We start from the raw sequence: 22,929 nt of genomic DNA on the forward strand, positions 1-22,929 counted from the left end.
GGGCATGGCAAATCGGGGAGAAAAATTATAAAAATAATCCTACTAAATTAAAATGCAAAAAAATACTTTGAGATGTATGCCTGAAACTTATAGAATCAAAAATTATACAGTGATTTATTATTTTAATCAGACACAATTTAATCTAGTTTTGGGGCGAGGGGGCCTTCAAATATTGTCTTGGACAGTGGGGGGGCCTTGGTGTCAAAAATGTTGAGAACCACTGTCATAGGCAAAATTTTGTAGCTAGAAACATTTACATCTAATCATGACACTATTTTAGAGCTCCTTGGTGTGACTGCCCAAATTTACCGATATGAGTAATTTCTTCTTGAGTCCAATCAGTCACACAAGCTAAAACTACTACTAGGCAAACATCACGTAAGGTAATTAATCTTAAAAGCGTGGCTCATTAATATTAAGATTTACATATGATTTTTTTATTTTTCTCCCCAATTTGGCATGCCCAATTCCCAATGCGCTCTAGGTCCTAGTGGTGGTGTAGTGACTCGCCTCAATCCGGGTGACAGAGGATGAACCTCAGTTGCCTCCATGTCTGAGACAGTCATTCCACGCATCTTATCCCAAAACAAACGTGCACAAAATAAGCAAAACATACTCACAGACTTTACAATCCAATGAGATTTTTGTAATTTATTTTTTTTACACAAAACATGAAGGCAGCTTATATATAAACAATTGTGCAGCATGTGCTCAATCATGATAATAAATCATGCATATAAATATAAGCCCTTCTTTGGCTTCATTGTCCAATAAAATACAATGAGAATCTTTACAAACAAAAACAAACTGCTTTTGCCATCCATTGTAATAGTGTTGCCTACCCAAGGTAAATTCTCTATGTCAGAATGTTTTTTTTAAAATTGACAACAGACTTTTTAGTCTAGAAATCTACACATATTTAAAGAATAGTATGCTAAAACATTTCCCAATGGCTAATTTTGACCATGTCCCCCGAGTTTAATGTCAATCCCATATAGTTCTTTGTCCTCACAGTTTGTTGTACAGTACAAAAATTAATTAAGCAACAAGTACCACTTTATTGTTGCTGCATAAGAAACTGTGATACTTCCAGCACAAAAATAATATTGAAACATACAGCTTAAAGGACTAATAAAAAATACAAGACATTCAATAAGTTGATAGTCATCCTTGCACATAATGACATGTCAGAAATGAACAGACAGAATCATGTTTAATGTCTTAAATTTAAACTTAAAGCTGAATTCTGCGCCACCGAATGGAATTGCAAAAATAAACACCGTTTTCAAATCAGATTTCCGAACACGCAGGTCAGTTGTTGGTTAAACAGTCAGATAGCCCCGCCCCTCAACTCAAGCCATTGGTCGAGAGACTTTGCTGTGGGCAGGGCCAAGCGGGCACCTCAAAACAAAATTGAAACTTTTTATAGTGTTTACTGTTTTCGGTTAAATTAACCTATGAATGCTTTCTTATAGTTGTCTTAGCATGTTAATCTGAGTTAGAAGTATTTTAACACTGAAAAAGTTACATACTTCAGCTTTAATCTTAAACATGATCTTCATGATTCATCAGTCAGTTTTAACAGTAAAAAAAAAGTAGCCTTAAATTTGGTAAATTACAATGTGTGTCACTTTAGACCCTATTCAAACAGCAGTTTCATAATTTCCCTTTTAAAGAATGGCAAATTGTAAGATTTACTCTCAAATAACAGGCCAAAATAACAAATCCATTGTACATTAAACATACCGAAGTGTATTAATTTACTCGTAGCAATGTAGTACTTCAAATTATAGTACTGGAGGGAAAAACAATAGTCACAGCATTGTTTTAAACAACGCACGTTAACATCTAGTCAGTCTTTTCTCATTAAAGGCCATATGAATTAATTTACATTATGAATGCACTTATGTTTTGCACAGCCACATGCACAAATGCACACACACATACTATGCAAACAAATTCTGTAGGATAATTAAAATAATTTTAACCTCATAAATAACACAAAATATCATCAATGAACCCACTATTGTATTCATCTTCTACATGTAATGTCAGATGACCCGTATATTATGTAAGACCCATCCAAATGCAAGGGAACTGAGTGTCGAGTGCAAGTGGATGTCAAACAAAATGATTAAAACAAACTAAAATATCTTAGAAATAAACCTATAACAAGATATGCACTTAAGAACTGGCCCCTGACACAAAAATAATACAAAACTGCTATTAAATAAATATGATGCTAAAATGACAAAACAGCATTGGTTTCATTTAAAATGAATGCAATTTGCATGGGTAGTCTCATTGTACATTTAGTGTTGTTCAATGACCCTTGTGTTCTGCAGTGGATGCTGGGGGTTGTAGTTTCTCTGGTTTCCTGTCCTTGGTCTCAGTGTCAGAGGATGAATCAGATTCCTGCGCTTGCTGCTGTTTCAGCCACATGTCAGAGTACAGCCCTCCCTTTGCCAACAGCTCATCGTGCCTGTGAGAAACAATTATATTGGACTTTCACACTGGACGGTTCATATACTGTATTTACCCATAGTGAATGACTTATCCTCTTAAGACAGTTATTGAAGCTGTTGAAACTGAATTTTGCATTAATCCTTCAAGAAAAAACAGAAAACAAATATGTATTCTTACCTTCCTCTCTCCACGATCTGACCATCTCTAAGAACAAGAATCGTGTCAGCTCCAATGATGGTCGACAATCTATGGAACACACATTAATGATAGAATTATTGGAATAATTCTGTTTAAATAATGGCATTGTTAAATACGTTATTCTGATTGGTTGACACACATTGCAAGGGAGTCGATCAAAGATTAAAAATGAAATGTTTTTAATTTCGGTTTGTTCGGAGCAGAAATTGTGTTTTTTCATTACTGCTCCGATGATCTGCGGCTTCCTTTCACAATGGTAACTGGTTAGGAAAAAAATGAAATAAGAAGGGTTAGTAATGTTCTTTTTAAAATTAAAGTTCTCTGTGCAAAGGGTGGGTGATATACCAGCTGTAGTGTTGCCAGATCTTGCAAAGAGAAAAAGCAATCTGGCCAAGAAAAAAAACAAGGACAAATTAAGCGACATGCTTCACCAAAATAAGCGAAGATAAAAAAAATTTCCAAGCAAGAGGAAGTGGTGTTATTCTGAAAATTTACTGTGATAAAACCTTTGGTCTTAGGTTTCATGAAACAGTTATTCGAGTGAAATTAATTATAAAATTATTAGCATTTTAAAATAATGTTTTCACTCTGGAACAATTCAAACTAAAGTATGTAATTTCTGTGACACTAGCGCCATCGAATGGGATTGCAAAAATAAACATTCTTTTCAAATCAGCTTTCCGAAAACTCCCCTCATCTGCAGTTGTTCAAACAGTCAGATAGTTGTGCCCTCAACTCACACCATTGGTTGAGTAACGTTGTTGGGCAGGTCGCTCAAAACAAACACAGGAAGTTTAGTTTGAGAAAATTATCCAACAAAGTTTTCTATGCATATTAAGCCGGGATAGAAGAAAATATTTTAACAGAAAAAGTTACATATGCATTTAAGGGTTGAAGCTGACATAGGAATTTCACCAAACACTCCAACATATTCCGGTCTTTATAGCCATCACAATGAATCTACAAAATGCCCAGATAGTGTCATTTTTTATATATATATTTTCTTGACAATTAGAAAATAATAGAATAGAATATATTTTGATATATTTTTCTTTTTCGTATATCAAAGAAATAATGCAATAAATCTGGACAAATCTAGAACAGGATTAAGTACTTTTATACTGAAATTTCCTGAGATGCAACTGGCTGTCAAAAACATATTGAGCTAACAAAACACATAAGCTACACATAAGTATATTCTCAGGCACTTAATGAGTCTAAATAGATACACAACTTACATCATTTTAATAGTGGACCCAAATGAGGTCAAGTAATTTTTATTGATCTTAAAGCGATGTTGGAAGCCGCTGGCACCCCTCATGATATAATATTGGGAGGAGACTTTAAACTTTTAATGGACTCAGCCCCTGATCATAGTTAAGCAAAAGTGGAAGACCCCTAGAGCAACATGTTAAATACTGAAATCAATGTTTATATGGAGACCAACTGGTTCTCAGTATCTTCTGTGGGTGTGGTTTGGGCGGCACTTAAGGTGGTTTTTAGGGGTCTGATCATACAGTATGCCTCATTTACCAAATCCAAAGCATGAGAACTCGTGGAGTTGGAAGGGAATATTAAAAGTGCCGAGGTAGAGCTGAAGCCCTGAATGTTGTCTGATGGCCTCATAGAATTGGCCTGATTGAAACACAGATATAATACTATTTTGTCACAGATGGTGGAGTTTTGGTTATTCAGGGCAAGACAGTCATATTTTGAGTCAGGGGTTAAAGCAAGGAAGCTTTTGGCTAGATATATAAAGCAGAGAGAATCTTTTTCTACCATTTTCAGTGAAATCTGCTGGTGGTGACATTTTTACCACGGCCATTGATATTAATAATGCTTTTAAAGAGTTCTATCTTGATCTTTATAGTACCATGTCTTCGTCTAATGATGAAGACATTAGAAACTTTGTGGAACCATTAGATCTCCCAAAATTGACGACTGAGCCAAAACATTCTCTTAATTCTGAGATAAACTTGGAGGAGCTTGACGAGGTAATTAAGGTCTTACCTACAGGCAAGGATCCGGGGCCATGTGGTTTTGCCACTGAATTTTTTAGATCTTATGCTACAGAATTGGCTCCACTTCTCATAGAAGTTCATACAGAATCATTAAAGAATGGAAAGCCTCCCCCAACCATGACACGAGCCCAGATCAGGACAAAGATCTAAGCGAATGTAGAATTTACAGGCTCTGACTGCGTATTGCCCAGTAACGGCTTTTCAGCCAGGTGCCTTTCAATGACCCAAACAGGGCATTAAGTATTTGGGTATTTTATTCCCAGATAATTTATGTGATTTAGTCAGAGTTTTACCCTTTAATACAAAGGTCAGAGCGATGTGGGCAGGTGAGCTTCATTACATTTATCTATGAAATTAATATTTAATTTAAAATTATTAAAATGAATTGTATTCCAAAATGTAACTACCAGCTACAGTTTCTCCCTGTAGATGCTCCCCTCTCTTATTTCAAACAATTTGATAGCATAGTGAAGTCCTTTATTTGGAATGGTAAGCACCCCAGGTTACATTTCACCAAGTTACTTAGGCTGATTGACAAAGGTGGGCTAGGCCTACCCAAGATTTTGTTTTATTATTATGCGTTCGGTCTCAGACATTTGGGTCTTTGGTCGCTCCCACCTGAGAGAGCCCCTCCCTGGTTTTGTATTGAACAGGAAGTCCTTTCCCCTATTTCGCCATTGCAAAGCCTTTCGATCAAACTAACCGGAGAAGTTGAGTCACACCCATTTATCTTGCATTTGCACGTGGTTTGGACAAAAATGTCCAGAGTGTTTAATATGGACATTTATTTAAATGTTGCCTCAAGCATATGGCTAAACCCCAAATTAAATATTAATAAATCCCCTTTCTGTTGGTCAGAGTGAATTGGGAGGGGGGTTACTAAACTCTGTGACCTATATGAGAGTGGAGTACTGAGATCATTTGATAATTTGGTTCAACATTTTAAGATTCCTAGATCCCAGTTCTTTAGGTATTTACTGCTGCGCCACCTGTTCTGCAGTATTTTTGGGAGTAGTGTACACCCCCCTAAAGTGACAGATACTGGTGGAAGGAGTTTCGTATTCTCTCAAAAGATTATGGGAGAAAGATTTAAACCTGGTATTGGAGCAGGGAGTGTGGGCTAGGATCCTAAAAAGCATCAAGTCAGCATCTAGAGAAGCAAGGAGTCCTAAGTCTGATGCAATTTAAGATTTTGCATAGGTTCTACTGGACCCCCTCTAGATTGTATAGGTTGTATCTTAAAGACACACACACCTGCTGGCGGAGCCAATTAGAAGACAGGGACACAATACATGTATTTTGGGGATGTGTAAAGATCCAAGAATTTTGGTTGGGGGTTCAGAACTTCATGTGTGAGGTGTTGAAAACTTTCATTTAGCCCCAGACTCTGTATCCTGAATGATGGGATGACTTTTGATATTGTGGACAGTTATTTCAAAAGTAGGGTCCTAGCTGGAGTCATGATTGGTAGGTAAGAAAATCATCCTCAGGGGATGGACGTCGGCTAGGGCACCCTCATTTATGGAATGGTGCAGGGAGATGGGTGAGGTGGTGGTGTTTGAGGAGATGTTTTTTAGAAGGCTGGGGAAATGGGATTTGTTCATCAGGATGTCAGGGGGTTATTTGGCTTTTTTAGAGGGTTCTCAGGGAGTGGCTGTGAAGAGGAATTTGTAGTTTCATTGGGTATGTGTTTTATTGATTTTGTTTGAATGTATATCTTGTTTTTGTATTTATTATTTTATTATATTATTACTTATTTTATTTTGATGATCTAGTTGTTGGTGACTATTATGTTTAATTATGTGCATACCTGTGAGCCACGACAATGGAGGTTCTGTTGGCACAGACTTTAGCCAGTGAGGCCTGAATGTTTCGCTCTGTCTGGGTGTCTAGTGCAGAGGTGGCCTATGGGTAGAGGACATCAATATATCAAATATAAATGCAAAACAGTGTCAATTCCAGTCAAGTTGTATCAGCTTAAGAGAGTAAATTAGTCTGTGATGAAAAAAGTAATTCAATTTCAACCTTGTTCTTTAATTGAATTGGACTTGGACATTGTCATTAATTGATTATATTCTAGATAATTTCATACGATTATAAAAATGTCAACAACAAAAACAACATCTAAAACTAGGATAATTCCATTGTCCTGCAAATATTATGTAAGTATTGTCCCACAATGCAGTGGTGCTTTGTACCTCGTCAAGTAGAACGATCTGTGGAGATTTCAGGATGGTACGAGCGATGGCGACTCTCTGCTTCTCTCCTCCACTCAACTTAAGACCCCTCTCACCCACCGGAGTGTCATAGCCTACAAATACAAACCGAACATCAATATCAAAGAAACAAAAATAAAGCCATTCTAGTCTCAAAAGTTTTATTCTTATTTCTCACCTTCAGGGAAGGCTATGATTTTGTCATGGATGTCGGCAGCAATAGCAGCTTCCTCCACCTCCTCGTCAGTGGCAGTAACTCGACCGTAACGGATATTGTCTCGAATGTTATCATTAAACAGGACAGTGTCCTGAGGGACGACGCCAATGTGAGCACGCAGAGATGACTGCTTCACCTAAGACACATCAAGATATATGAGTTAATACACAACACTTACAGCTTACCATATTTATTATGCAAAAGAATCAACACAGAGTGGACACCAGCGGAAAATAAAATACAAGCGGCTTATAAAATATTTGTCCCAAACGTAATGCAAAAATTCAAAGCCCACATTTTGGTGTCGTGAACATTTCTATTAAAGACAGACTCACTTTTGAAATGTCTTGACCGTCTATCTTTATACAGCCACCCTGAACATCGTAAAAACGGAAAAGCAGGCGTATGATGGTGCTCTTTCCAGAACCTGACTGTCCAACCTGAAGAAAACCAAAAAAATCCTCAGGTATTACACATACTGTATTAACAAAAACAAAGCCAAAATACATGTTCAATTTACAGTAGAACTAGTTGTGATGTGTCTTTACATCTAGATGTATTCTCAAAAGTAAATGTACCTGAACAACACATATTAGTGTGGAATAGAATAGAAAAACAGAATAGAACAGAGTACAATAGAAAATAATAGAACAGAATAAAACAGCACATAAGTGGAGAATAGCACAGAAAAACATAATAAAGAATAGAACAAAGCAGAATAAAACTAACTGAAATAGAAAAATCAGATAGGAATATAAAAACAGAAAAGAACAGAGCGGAATATAAGACAATGAATTAGAAGATAGCAGCACATAATATAATAGAATACAATAGAACAAAGTAAATAGAATAGAGCAGAATCCAATAGTAGAACAAAAAGAATAGAATAGAACAAAGCAGACCATAACAGAATGGAATAGAATAGAACAAAACAGTACAGAATGGAGTAGAATAGAGTAGAACAAAACAGCACAGAATGGAGTAGAATAGAATAGAACAAAACAGTACAGAATGGAGTAGAATAGAGTAGAACAAAACAGCACAGAATGGAGTAGAATAGAGTAGAACAAAACAGCACAGAATGGAGTAGAATAGAATAGAACAAAACAGTACAGAATGGAGTAGAATAGAATAGAACAAAACAGTACAGAATGGAGTAGAATAGAATAGAACAAAACAGTACAGAATGGAGTAGAATAGAATAGAACAAAACAGTACAGAATGGAGTAGAATAGAGTAGAACAAAACAGCACAGAATGGAGTAGAATAGAATAGAACAAAACAGTACAGAATGGAGTAGAATAGAGTAGAACAAAACAGCACAGAATGGAGTAGAATAGAATAGAACCGAACAAAGTAGAATAGAGTAGAACAAAACAGCACAGCAGAGAATAGAATAGCATGGAATAGAACAAAGCAGAACACAACAAAATGAAGTAGAATATAATAAATAGATTAGAATAGAAAAACAGAATAGAACCGAACAAAGTACAATAGAAAAGAAAAGAACGATGAAATAGAATTGAGTAGAATAAAGCAGCACATAATAGAGTAGAATAGCACAGAATAGAATAGAATACAATAAAATAGAATAGAACAGATTAGCACAGTTGTATAGAATAAAATGAATAGAATATAACAGAATGGAATAGAATAGAGCAGAAAAAAAAGAGCACAGAATGGAGTAGAATCATGCAGAATAGAATACAACAGAAAGTAGAATCGAGTAGAATGAAACAGCACAGAATATAATAGAACATCATGGAAAAGAACATAGTAGAATAGAATAGATAAAATAAACAACAGAATGGAATAGAACAAAGTAGAATACAACCAAATGGAATAGAATAAAAAGGATTAGATAGAATAGAAAAAAATAATAGAGCAGAATAGAGTACAACAGAAAAGAATAGAACAGAACAAAGCAGAATATTAGATAATAAAATAGAAGTAAAACGTAGAGTAAAAAAAGGACATTATAGAGTAGAATAGCAATAGAACAAAGCAGAATTTAACAGAATGGAATAGAAGAGAAGAGAAAAATAGATTAGATTAGAACAGAATAGAATAAAAACTTACAAGTGCTACAGTCTGGCCAGGGAGTGCAGTAAAAGAGACATCTTTTAGAATCTCCTTGCTGCAAAAACATCATATAAAATATTACTGTTAGATCACATTATTAATTCAATCATGCTCATTTGTAATGTTTGGCTATACTAACTACTGGAATCACAAAAAAGTAAAGTACCATTGGTATTACCATGGTTTTGGACATGGTACCACAATAACAAAATGTTTTTGGGATATGTATCATGGTAATACCATAGTATTCTTTGAAGTACCTTGGAGCTAATACCATGTTAATACCATGCCATATGGTATATACCAATTAACCATTCAGTAACATGGTATATTTTAAAGTTTCATGGTATTACCATCTTGTAACTGTACTGTGGCACCGCCACATATTGACTTTAGATTTATTTATTTTTATCTACAGTACTTACCCTTGCGTGTAGCCGAAGAACACATTTTCAAACTCTACTTTTCCCTGCCTGTAGTAAAGGCTCCCTGCGTTGACATCATCCTTCACCTAATTAAATAATTAATTATATGCTCATTAATTATTCTAATGCTGCTGTGAAATTAACTTCAAAGATAGTCATTTGCTCACCTCCTCTTCCTCAGTGAAGAGCACGAACATACTTTCCATGTCAATGAAAGAGTTCTGGATCATTCTGCCCGAGGAAAAAGACACGTTTGCTGTCAGCTTTTTCAATCAAATTTACCAATAAACTGCCGATAACTATAAACCACAAGGGAAATGTATCACACCTGTAGTATGTTCCAAACCAGTTGAGAGGGGTGTAGAGTTGGATGATATATGTTCCAAACAGCACATAATCTCCAACCTGGAAAAGCAAGACAAGTGAAATACAGTTCTCCACACCTTGAGAATACAGACACATTCCTAAGATATGTTTTCGGAGGGAAAATTACAGTATTCTATATCTCTTCTAATAATAACAGGCTATATACTTTGGCTCATTCAATCAAATTTAGAGTAGCAACTATCAGTTTTGTAAACACATTTAACAAACCCTTTTTCTTGCAAAACTTTTTGTATTACAATCCAGATCATTTGATGACTTAAGAAGTTCACACACTACCTGTCTTTAACAGGCGGTATAATAACTATGGTGCCCTGATTTGTACCTGAAACTTGCCCTCGGTCACAAAGTAGGCACACAGTAGAGAACCGGCCAGCAGACCTAAACCAATGATGAGATTTTGAGTTTGATTTAAGAGGGCCAGAGAAGCATTGGTCTTCCACTCTGATTCCTGAAAAATAAATAAAAATAAAATAATAATAATTATATATAAACAGATGCACAAGTAGCTGTAATAACCTGCCGGCCATTATTGCCTGCCGCACCTCCACCAGTGCCTTCAGCCCAGCTGCGGGAGCCACCTATCTTCAATATTTCAGATTTTTAGCTTATTTTTCTCATAGACTCGCTCATGTCTCCAGACCCTCTTCCCATGGAACAGTAAGCTCAATCATTGCTATTTTCCTAGCTGAAGTTGTCCACATCGCTACATCCGCCCTCAAGGAGGTAATGGCAACCTCGGCTGGAAATTTTAGCAACTATTGACCAATCACTTCCAGCCGCCAAGATTGATGTGGCACTTTTTTTTTATCCCCAATTTGGAATGCCCAATTCCCACTACTTCGTAGGTCCTCATGGTGGCACTGTTACTCTCCTCAATCTGGGTGGTGGAGGACAAGTCTCATTTGCCTCCGCTTCTGAGACCGTCAATCCACACACATCTTATCATGTGGCTCGTTGTGCACGACACCTCAGAGACTTGCAGCATGTGGAGGCTCATGCTACTCACTGCGATCCACGCACAACTTACCACGCGCCCCATCGAGAGCGAGAACCACTAATCGGTACGATTAATCGTACAGTAGAGTACAGTACAGTATATACAAAAGGTCAAAAGTTTTGAAACACTTATTTTTTATTATAATTTTTTTCTTCACATTTTAGAATAATAGTAAAGGCATCAAAACTATGGAATAACATAAATGGAACTATGGGAATTATGTTGTGACTAAACAAAATTCCAAAATAATTCAAAACTGTGTTAAATTTTAGCATCTTCAAAGTAGTCACCCTTTGCCTAGAATTTGCAAATATGTACTCTAGACATTTTCTCAACCAGCTACTTGATGTTTCACCCTGGGATGCTTTTTAAACAGCTGGAAGTGATTGGTCAATGATGCTTGCTAAAATTTCCTACCGAGTTTGTCATTACCTCCTTGAGGGTGGATGTAGTGTTGTGGTCGACTTCAGCTAGGAAAATAGCAATGATTGAGCTTACATAAATCCCATAGTTCCATTTATGTTATCCAATAATTTTGATGACATTACTATTATTCTAAAATGTTCAACACATATTAGAGAGGAAGAAGTTAATAAATATATATATATAAAATAATGAATGAGTAAGTGTTTCAGAACTTTTGCCCGGTAGTGTATATATCTTGTAGAGTATATATATATATATAAATTATTAAAGCTGCATTTACGAGTCAGTCTTAAGCTTTAAATTAATTTAAAATCAATTAACTACAAATTACAGACGTTATAACATTTATACATGATTTATAAATAAAATAACTCTTAAACATTATATTATTATCAATTATATAAAAAATGTCCCCTTTTATCTAGGGTGAAAGGCTGTCTAAATATATATATATATATATATAAAAAGAGTCAAAAACTATTGTTACCTGATATTTTAAGATGGTGTCCTCAAAGCGACTCACTTCATAGCTTTCTGCGTTATAATATTTCACCTGTTGACAAAATCATAATTTAATCACATCATATACATTGTATAGTACGTGCAATAACACTAAACTGTTTTGCGTCAATGCATTTATATTATGGTTTTACAACAAATGTTCTGATAACATTTTACCATAAGGTTCTATTTGTTCAAATGAATTAACATGAACTACTAATAAACAATACTTGCACAGCATTTATTAATCTTGGTTAGCGTTAATTTCAATATATCATAATATATATATATTTTTATCAAAAGTTGTATTCGTTTACATTAGTTAATGCACTATGAACTAACATGAACAAACAATGACTAATCTTTGTTAATGTTAGTTAAGAGAAATACAATTGTTCAATGCTGCAAAATATTTATTGTGCATTGTTAGTTCATGATACCTAATGCATTAACTAATATTAACAAATAGAAGCTTATGGTAAAGCGCTACTAACGTTCTCGTTTTGAATGTACTAAATTCGTAAGATAGTCTGAATCAACAAAGTTCAGGCCTTAGCCAAACAAAGAGGAAACCCTCTTGCCATACCGTCTCAAAGTTCAATAAAGAGTCCACAGCTTTAGATTTGGCATTGTTATCTTGTGTGTTCATATCTCGCCTGTATTTGGTTCTCCATTCCGTGATAACGATTGTGAGAGCTGATGAGAAACAGCAATAAAAGTGCAGTCAATCAAAAATCAAATGCAGATCCACTATATGTAATTATGATTCTTTCTTCAGGTCTTCAGAGCCAAGCAAGTGCACAAGTGATCCTCCACTCTAATTGGGGTGCTAAATGTTGATGCTGGGAATCTATTTTCCTGCCGTTTTTGTTGAGTATTTATGCCATAGAACATACTATCTTTGCAGTATGAAATATGTGTACTGTGTACAGTATGCAAAGTTACTGTATGCATTAAAATATTACATTTGCCAAAACGTGTATTATACAAACAGAGTCCCATATAGTGTGGAATACTGCCTGTAACCCATAATGAAAATTTACAGCAAACAGTATACAGTTTATACTGCACAGAATACATTATGTTAGTATCCTATTACAAACCCTAATTCCATAAATGAAAGTTGACTGAACCAGCTTAACAAGGTCTACAGGTTTAACTGGCACATTATGTGTTAAGTATGGTTGGACTTAAGAAACTAGATCTAGAGAAGTAGGCCTGATCGCTGATCTACACAGTGTTTTATATAGACTAAATTGTTCAAGATGTCTGGTGTGACTGATTCTTATTTAATGCCTGGAGAAGAGCAATGTTTCACCAATTACTTTCAAAACAAAGCAGGCAAGTATCAGCTTTTTCCATTAAAACAGACTGTTGCAAATTTGACATTAACAGCAAGTTATTTTTGTTTGGTACTTACTGAGGTAGAGGGCCATGCAAATGAAAACTATGAGGCCAAACCAGGCGTTGAAGTTGGAAATGAAATAGACAATGGCGATAACAATATCAGCAATGGTGGGGATGATGCTGAACACAATGTAGCTGTTGAAATAAAAATACAGAAATAATCCCATTATTATTATTTTAATGATTGGGATTGGTTAAAGGGATAGTTCACTCAAAAAGAAAAATTCATCATTTACACACCCTCACGCCATCCCATAGTGTATGACTTACTTACTTCTGCAGAACACATAAAGATTTTTAGAAGAATATCTCAGCTCTGCAGGTCCATACTATGCAAGTGAATGGTGACCAGACCTTTCAAGCTCCACAAATCACATAAAAGCAGCATAAAAGTAATCCATATGACTCCAGTGGGGAAATCTATTTCTTCAAAAGCAATATAATAGGTGTGGGTGATAAACAGATCCATATTTAAGTCCTTTTTGTTATTACTGTAAATCTCCATTTTCACTTTCACATTCTTACAGTGAACATGAAGATTTAAAGTAAATAAGGATTGAAATATCAATCTTTTTCTCACCCAAGGTGATTGCATTGCTTCAGATGACGTATATTAAACCACTGGAGTCTGATGGATTACTTTTATGTGGCCTTTATGTGATTTGTAGAGCTACCTACAGAGCGGAGATATTCTTCTAAAAATCTGTTTGTGTTCTGCAGAAGAGAGAAGTCATCCACATCTGGCATGAAAGTGAGTAAGTTTTGGTTTTGGGTCACTTTTTGGTAAACTATCACTTTAAATTAGGCTAATATTGTAAGCAAATAATACCAGAGCTTTTTTATAAGTCAAACAGTGCTATGCCAAGTTTCTAAGCATTTCTTATCCATTCATTCTGCTGTACAGAAGACAAAACTGTATATATTTATAATCTCAAACAAATATACAGTTGAAGTCAGAAGTTTACATACACCTTAGCCAGATACATTTAAACTCAGTTTTTCATAATTCATGACATTTAATCATAGACAAAAAATTCCCTGTCTTAGGTCAGTTAGGATCAGTACTTTATTTTAAGAATGTGAAATGTCAGAATTATAGTTGAGAGAATGATTTATTTCAGCTTTTATTTCTTTCATCACATTCCCAGTGGGTCAGAAGTTTACATACACTTTGTTAGTATTTGGTAGCAATTTTTTAATTTGGGTCAAACATTTTGGGTAGGCTTCCAGAAGCTTCTCATAATAAGTTGCTGGAATTTTGGCCCATTCCTCCAGACAGAACTGGTGTAACTGAGTCTGCTCACAAATTTTCCATCGGATTGAGGTCAGGGCTTTGTGATGGCCACTCAAATACCTTGACTTTGTTGTCCTTAAGCCATTTTGCCACAAGACCCATTTGCGACGAGCTTTAACTTCCTGGCTGATGTCTTGAGAAGCTGCTTAAATTTATCAACATCATTTTCCTTCCTCATGATGCCATCAATTTTATGAAGTGCACCAGTCCCTCCTGCAGCAAAGCACCCCACAATATGATGCTGCCACCCCCATGCTTTATGGCTGGGATGGTGCTCTTCGGCTTGCAAGCCTCACCCTTATTCCTCCAAACATAACGATGGTCAATATGACCAATTTGTTTAATCAGAGCTGAGGACATTTCTCCAAAAAGTAAGATCTTTGTCCCCATCTGCACTTGCAAACTGTAGTCAGGCTTTTTGGTGGTTTTGGAGCAGTGGCTCCAAAATGTAGATTACACTTTCCTTTTACTCGAATTGAACAAGTTCTGACTTAATATCACTCCAAAATAAAATTAAAGTAATCTACATTTAGTCACTTTCAGGAGGAATATCAAAACATTGTGCAACCTCGAGTTTAGCAGTCCAACATATAATCATTTTACAGTAAAATTAGAGCAATTTGAGTAACATTTAAATGTTTTTCTAACAGGAATAACTAAAACTATTGCATTCTGCAATTGAGTGGGGCAAGGAATATAATTGAAACGATTTACAGACTGTAACATTCAATTTATATGATGTCATGAAATCACATTTTTAATAATGAGACAAGCGGTTGTCACTGTTTGAAATTTTGTACACATTTGTAACAAAACAATTCACAAGGTAGGAACCTAGTAATGAAAATTAGGGGTCATGATTAATTGATTTAAACTCAAATATATCTCTCTTATTTGTCCGATTTACTTTTGATCCTTTGGACTTTTTCAATGTTTTGTTTTGCTTCTTTTGTAACCCAGCCAACCTGTAAAGCCAAACCTCACTTTCACACATTATTCTAAGGCTCTCTGATTAACTCACATGCCCATCTTTCTCATAAAGGAAGACTTTGAGATTCTGTTACTTGCATTTTATAACTACCACAGAAATAGAGCAGGACATCTCTAGAGGCGTCTCACTGCCTGTTATTAACACTGTGTGAATAAATCCACAATGACCACGGACATTTGATATTACATGGCTGTTAAGTGAAACTGGAGTGCTTTGCGTTCACAAAATGAATCCGTTTATACCTTTTTTATATTTCAAAGTCTGCTAGATTCAAAGTGTTCTGGATGGTTTCCCGCATTATGTAGCCTATAGGTAAGTGCCGTTTTCACTACTGCTACATCCATTTATGCTGTTTTTTCCACATTAACATGAGAACGAGAAAGAATACAACTGAAATATTACATGTTTTAGGAGTGCCGACCCTTCTACTTATTGTGGCTATTATTATTTCTCGATTGAGTTTTTACAAAGTGTTACTAATAACTAGAAATAATCTGTCTTTCTTGCATTTTCATGCTTATTACAAATATGCCGATGGTGCAGATAAATATCAGCAGCCAATACATTGGTGTATCCCTACTTTCTAAATCATCTCTCATAAAAACTACAAAATAAAAAGCAGATTTTCTAAATTTTTCTAAAGTGTCACCTGAGCAGGCTGTTGATGGAGGAGGTTCCTCTGTCGATGCTCCTCAGGACGTCTCCGGTGCGGCGGCCCAGGTGCCAGCGTAGAGACAGAGAGTGCAGGTGAGCAAAGAGACGTACCTGGACCACACGATTAGTGTACTGCTGCACCCGAATCCAAAGGAACGAACGTAAGTTACTCACAAACCCAGACGCACCTGCACATGCAAACAGATGAAGACGAAGTTGTGTACGGATCTGAACTAATATTCAATTTAAACTGAATACAACTGAAATGTTCCCTCACCAGCTCCACCTCCCTGCAGGAACTTCAGCAGCACATAAATACAAACTGTAGTGGCCAATGTCTTCCAAGAGCTTCCGTCTGTTAGCTCGTTCACTGTGAAGAGAGGAAATCTAAGTGTGGGCGTGTGACCTGTGCTAGAGCTTCATTTCAGCTGGTGTTGATCAAACCAGCCTAGCAACAAGACAAGCACCTATTACAATATTAAACCAATCATGACTAAAAAATAAACTGTACCTATGTTCTTGTAGAAGATGGGCACAAACACATTGATGGCGCGCTCCACTCCCAGCAGGCCGAGACAAAGCACAACCAGCAGCTGAAGCAGAACGTTATCTTTAGGCCACATGTAAGGCACCAAAAGACGCACCTTCTTCCAAAAGTCCTTCCATGTAGACTGACTCTCTGCAGAATTACCCAAGAGAGGCTGCACAGACATGAAACATCATAAAATGTGTTACTGTAGTGATTTAGACATTCAAATTAGAGGTAGACCGATATATTGGTTTTACCGATTAATTGATGCCGAAAGTAGCCTTTTGGAAGTATCGGTTATCTGCAAAAATCCACGTCGATAGTTTTTTCATCATATCGTATTTCAATATAAGAGTCCCCGGTGTGTTTTGGCCTTGTTTATGCTTAAAAGTTCTGCATTTTGCACCAAATCTTAATTTTTCTGGTTATTATTGGGATTTCGCATCTGGGATTTTATTCATTTTGGACTCAATTTTCTTTGCCCCTCATAGTATAAAAAGATTAAGAAAAGTTTTTGACATTCTATATAATAAATCGATTTTAAAATCTATCAGCCCCCCCCACCACCTTAGTTATCGGTATTGGCAAAATCCACTATCGGTTGACCTCTAATTCTGATATATTTGCAGCTTTTTGTGGGCAGGACTGCTTTAAGTAATGTGCGGAGTAATGTGAAATTACAGAGATGGACGCATCCCAAACAAGTCAAGTGTTTAATTCACTGGATTATCCAAAATTGTTATCCGTCACTCACCTGTGTGCCATGCTCCACATCTCGCTCATCCTCATTGACAAGAAGCATGTACGGTCGCCGTGGCAACCCTGGAGCCTTTAGTCCTAACAGGAAGAGCAAACCTGTGCTGAAGTACCGCACCAGCCAGAATGCAAACTCTATCTGCAGACATAATGGCAAAACAAATTAAATATGCACAAAGTGATTACACTATGTTTGTCTTGTCTATATCTGCTAGTATCATTCACCCTGTTAATGGACAGCGTGTCTTTGCTGATATAAACAAGTTTAATCAAATCTGTATACAAGATGTTATTAGTAAAGAAAAAAAGAATGCAACACTTTTAACTTAGAATTGACGATCTAATTACATCACTGCTTTTTGCTTCAAGGGTTTGATTGGATTTGATTTATTAAGTGTATATCATGTAGATTTTTCTGTTGATATATTCATATATTAGGAAACAAAACATGAACTTTTACAATTAGATATATTATTTACTATTAATATTTCTAAGTATATATTAAACTATTTGAATTTAAACACATACACTGTATTTTTTTGTACTTAATTTGGGTGATTTTTCTTGCAAAATCAGACCAAATTGGGAGCAGAAATTAAAATACAGAAAAAAATAATCCACATTTATGATTTAGATTTATGTTTTAGAATTCGTCTTATATTAAAGATTTACAATTGCACCTATTATTACTATTCTTATTTAATCATATCACAAATGTCTAAACAAATGAGACTTATTAAAGGGTAACTAAACACCTGCTCAGAGTCTGACTCCACCCACTAGAAATATTTGAAAATGCAGGAAAAGTGGGCAGACCCCGGCGGGGATAAAGGGAACGAACCGAGTGCGGGGCTGAGCGGGGGGTGGGGGTGGGGGCACCTGAGACTCGTAGTGACGGATTAATTGACAGCTGCTGTCAGACTCTATGTTATTATTATTCCTCACACGGTTGCAAGACGACATGTACATGAATCTGGCGTGGTGAGCTGGAACCTGCTTACGTCAGCTGTCACCGCTTACGTCACGAAGTACCACAACAGACAATAGGAAAATTCAACTGCAGTAGCCACCGTTCAACCTGAAGAGGGCAGCACTCAGACGTTTTTACACCATATATTGTAGAATTTAAACACTTTATACACAAATGTCAAAAAAATTACTTGAATCAATGACCAGTACTAATAAAGCCCCATGCTTACAGATCATTAACTAAAAAAAGTTGGTTTAGGGTTTAGTTACCCTTTAAGATGCCACTGTTTTTACATTTGATTTAATATTGTTAAATAAATATATATTAAACCATAAAAGTTTAATAATGAGAAAACTGCACTATATTTTTAGTATTTAATAAGTAAATCTGGCAAAATTGGACCATTTTTGTTTGCTAAATCAGACAAAATTGGGTGGAGAAAATAAATCAATAAACAAAAACATTAGAAAAATTATTTAGATTTAAGTTTTAGAGTTCGTCTTATATTAAATATTTACAATTACGCTTACTTTTAAGATTCGTATTAAATAATTATTTTAGATATTTATTAAACCACAAATGTACAAAAAAAAATTATACTAATTAAAATGGCATTGTTTTAAAATTACATTTAATAACATTAAATGTATATATTTAATATTGTGAAATATATACACTACCGGTCAAATGTTTTGAAACACTTGACTGAAATGTTTCTCATGATCTTAAAAAGTCTTTGATCTGAAGGCGTATGCTTAAATGTTTGAAATTAGTTTTGTAGACAAAAATATAATACATTTATTTCATTACAAAAAATTTTTTTTTCGATTTCGACCAAATAATAATATTTCTCCATTTAGCTCCATTTATGTTATTCCATAATTTTGATGACTTTACTATTATTCTAAAATGTGAAATAAATAAATAAATATATAATAAAGAACAAGTTTTATTTCAAAACTTTTGACCGGTAGTGTACATTAAACCATGAACTTTGAAAATGATAAAAGAACACTATATGTTTAGTACTTAAAGTAAATCTGACAACAGTGGACCATTTTTGTTTGCTAAATCAGACAAAATTGGAAGCAAAAATTTAATTACAAATCATTTAGATTTAAGTTTACATTTAAGATTTCAGTTTTAAAATTAGACTTGCATTAACGATTTAACAAATAAATAATTATTTTAGATATTTATTAAACCACAAATGAATTAAAATGGAATACAACAGAACCAAAAAATTTGAAAAATAAAACTCAGGAAAATGGCATTGTATTTACATTAGATTTAAAATTTACATTAAATATTTCTAAATATATATTAAACCAATAAATGTTTGAAAAAATAAAAAATAAATAAAACGCACTATATTCAATAGTACTTATTTAGGAAATCTGAAGATTTTTTTTTTTTTACTAATTTTGTTGCTAAATGAGACAATTGGGTGTGAAATTTAAATAATACAAATTACAAAAACATATTAGAAAATAATTTAGATTTTAATTTACATTTATGTTTTTGAATTAGATTTACATGAAAGACCTACACTTAGGCCTGTATTTAAGATTCATAATATTTAATCATTCCTTTAGATATTATTAATCCACAACTGTTTAAAAAATTAGACTAATGAAAATGCCATTGTTGTTGTGGTTTTTTTAAACTGCTCATTTAGATAAATCTAGCAAAACCGGTCAGTTTTGTTGCTTAACCTGACAAAATTTGGCTATTGTTATAACACACCATCTACATTTGCCCCATATTTCAGACTAGAGTAATTGGAGCAAAACTGCTGTGTCACTGTAAGTGTCACACCAACTGTCACTCGATAGGGACCGGTTAGGGGCGTGGCCTAGGAGGGCAAGCAAACATGCATGGGGAACTGAGCATGACTCAACAAAATGTACATGCATGTTATTGCCTGCTATTTACAGACACATCTGTTTACAGAGTCTGTTTACATGCACCCCAATTTGCTGATTACTCTCAAAAATCAGCATATTTAAAAAATCTGACAAGGCAAGAAATCCACGTTTACGTGACTTTTGAAATAATCGTGTCATTCTCTACTTTTGACGTCAAACCGTGAAAAGGCATCCACTCAATACGTGCGCACATTGGATGAGCTGGTAAGAACATCGGGTAAGGTGTTGACATGGCACGTGAAATCAGCGCAAAAATCGGTGTGAGAACATGCATGTAAACATGCTCAATGTGTCTTCAAACCTGACAGAGTTGCAGAGTCATTCAGAGTTGTTAAACCATTTGGATCCTCAATAATTATCTTTTGCCTTAAAATGACTACAATGCTGTGTCATGGTGAGTGAGCATTCCTAGCATTCCAACACTTCCACAAATAATCAGCACAATGGCATAAATGTCAAAGTTCATGAATCGAAATACAGTTACTAGTGATTACCTGTTGATTAGACGTCTCCAAACCCCACCACCAATGTGGGCTCATCCACGATATAAACGCCAGATTTTCAGATGCAAAAGCTATGGCCCAATACAGCAGCAGAACCACACTGTGGCCTCTGGTTCTATCCCGAACCAGAACCCTCTTCCTCTCCAAACGCAGCAGAGCTACAGCCCAAATCCAGCCCACCATGGAGAGACCCCCACAGAGTACCACATATCCCGGGACCTCACCACCCTGGGCAATCCGAAACACCATCCAGCCCAAGGCCTGCAGGATGAGCAGCACCGACAGGCACACCTGGAGTCGGTAGAGCCGTGAGCGAGGAATGAATTTGGGCTCCATGTCCGTGCCGTTGCGGCTGTAGCATATGCACAAAAAGGTGCCAAAGAGGAAGGAGAGGGTGAGGAGGATGGAGGGCACCAGTGTGAAATAGAAGCAGAGGGTCAGGCCGCCCTCCACCCAGACTGTCTGCATGGAGACTCCTACTTCACAGTAACTCTTCATCGACACCATGATGATGATGATGATGGTTGATCCACACAATGAATGTCTGGAAGAAAAAAAAAACATAGTAAGGAAGCAAATATATTTTGGTGATACTAAAGGAAAGTGATGGTACTAGATGGCAGTAGCATTGTACTTTGATATGCACTTACCAGTTAAAAGTTTGGACACACCTACTCATTATGTTGACTTGACTAAACCAAAATACTTTTATTTTACAAACTTTGTTTAGGGTTTTTTAAAAATCCCTATACTAACTCCTCCAAGAGCTTTCAAGCTACATTCACCAAATTTGGTACGGACCTTCAGACTGTTCTGGAATAGTGCACTATGTCTTTTCCAAATGATCGGACTTATGGTTTTCACACAGTGGACGAACAAAAATGTGGGAAAGCCCATTGACTTACATTGATGGAATGTTCAAATGGGCCAACGGAATACGAGTTAATTCCAACTCCTACTGTCAAAGATTCAAAAGTAAACAAACCCACAAAAGGCCTTTTATCTGCTTTAAATTGCTCTCTCTCTCTCTATCTATCTGGCAATTTATTTAACGATTTATCTGACAGTCTGTCAGACTATCTATCTTGCTAGAAAGCTGTTTGTCTTACTGTAACATCCATCAAACGTACAACTTTTAAACTTACAAAGCAGAGAACCCAACATCAAAGTTAGTCTTGATAGGTCAAGTTTATCTAGTTCTTCGTTACTACTGTTTCAGTGTACATATTTAAACATTCAACTGTACGCTTTTAGATAAAAAGGATTTAAAAAAATGATAAATAAATTCATTAAAGGGTGTCCTAATGATTACCATATTCATAATGCATGCCCCAAAACATGGTATTTTCATGGTTCATCAACAAAAATATATACCAACATGGTAGTATGTATAAAAAACATAGTATTACAATGGTTCTTTTGACCACAAAATGTAAAAGCCAACTTATTCACAAAAACGTTGCCTATATGGTAGCACGGTAATACTATTGTCCTATCTGAATCCCTTGCAGTAGTTTACCATGAACATACCATATGACTATGGTAATCATTTAGTATCATGATATATATATATATATCAAAGTATCACAGAGTTACCATCTGATACCTTCACTGTACCGTGATACCACCACAGTACACGCTGATTTGTGAGAGTATTATATTATAATCATACAGATATTATCACGTAATCAAAACTGCAAACTGTCTATATTAATTAAATCACATCTGTAATGTTCTGTATAAGTTTGCTGTTATACACTGAGAAACATGTGTTGCTACGCCATTAAAATCAAACAACAAAACCTTGTTTCAAAAGATCTGTCTCCAATTTCCGGAAGATTCCTCTAGGTTTCCCGAGTGTACTCTTGAGTAATTACCCCCTCAGATGAACTGTGATAATTGTGGCGCGCTGATAAACATTTCAATGTCCTTCCTATATTAGTGTCATGCCGCTCACTGTC

The 22,929-nt window shown here is 35.5% G+C and overlaps 1 protein-coding gene across 1 annotated transcript; it reads right to left on the reverse strand.

Moving 5' to 3' along the window:
• Nucleotides 1-636: 636 nt before the first annotated feature.
• Nucleotides 637-22,929, reverse strand: abcb6a (ATP-binding cassette, sub-family B (MDR/TAP), member 6a). Its single transcript, XM_052127464.1, has 20 exons — nt 22,772-22,929; nt 20,960-21,512; nt 17,566-17,706; nt 16,794-16,983; nt 16,560-16,652; nt 16,278-16,470; nt 13,357-13,478; nt 12,523-12,632; nt 11,923-11,988; nt 10,335-10,460; nt 9,954-10,030; nt 9,793-9,856; nt 9,626-9,711; nt 9,198-9,255; nt 7,454-7,558; nt 7,080-7,254; nt 6,884-6,996; nt 6,496-6,590; nt 2,644-2,712; nt 637-2,482 (listed from the first exon to the last, which is right to left on the reverse strand). Exons 2-20 carry the CDS (start codon nt 21,473-21,475, stop codon nt 2,323-2,325), a joined length of 2,559 nt encoding a protein of 852 aa, XP_051983424.1. The 5' UTR covers nt 21,476-21,512; nt 22,772-22,929; the 3' UTR covers nt 637-2,322.

This window comes from Xyrauchen texanus, chromosome 5 (genome assembly GCF_025860055.1).
Source record: "Xyrauchen texanus isolate HMW12.3.18 chromosome 5, RBS_HiC_50CHRs, whole genome shotgun sequence".
Lineage (NCBI taxonomy): Eukaryota > Metazoa > Chordata > Actinopteri > Cypriniformes > Catostomidae > Xyrauchen > Xyrauchen texanus.

What these genes read in the sequence shown, in the direction of transcription:
- abcb6a (XM_052127464.1), bottom strand. Translation starts at nt 21,475, where the DNA reads ATGGTGTCGATGAAGAGTTACTGTGAAGTAGGAGTCTCCATGCAGACA. An exon ending in TCTTCACTGAGGAAGAGGAG is followed by an intron (nt 9,712 to 9,792) that starts GTGAGCAAATGA and finishes TTATTTAATTAG; the next exon opens with GTGAAGGATGATGTCAACGC. An exon ending in TCCATTGTCGTGGCTCACAG is followed by an intron (nt 2,713 to 6,495) that starts GTATGCACATAA and finishes TGTGTTCCATAG; the next exon opens with ATTGTCGACCATCATTGGAG.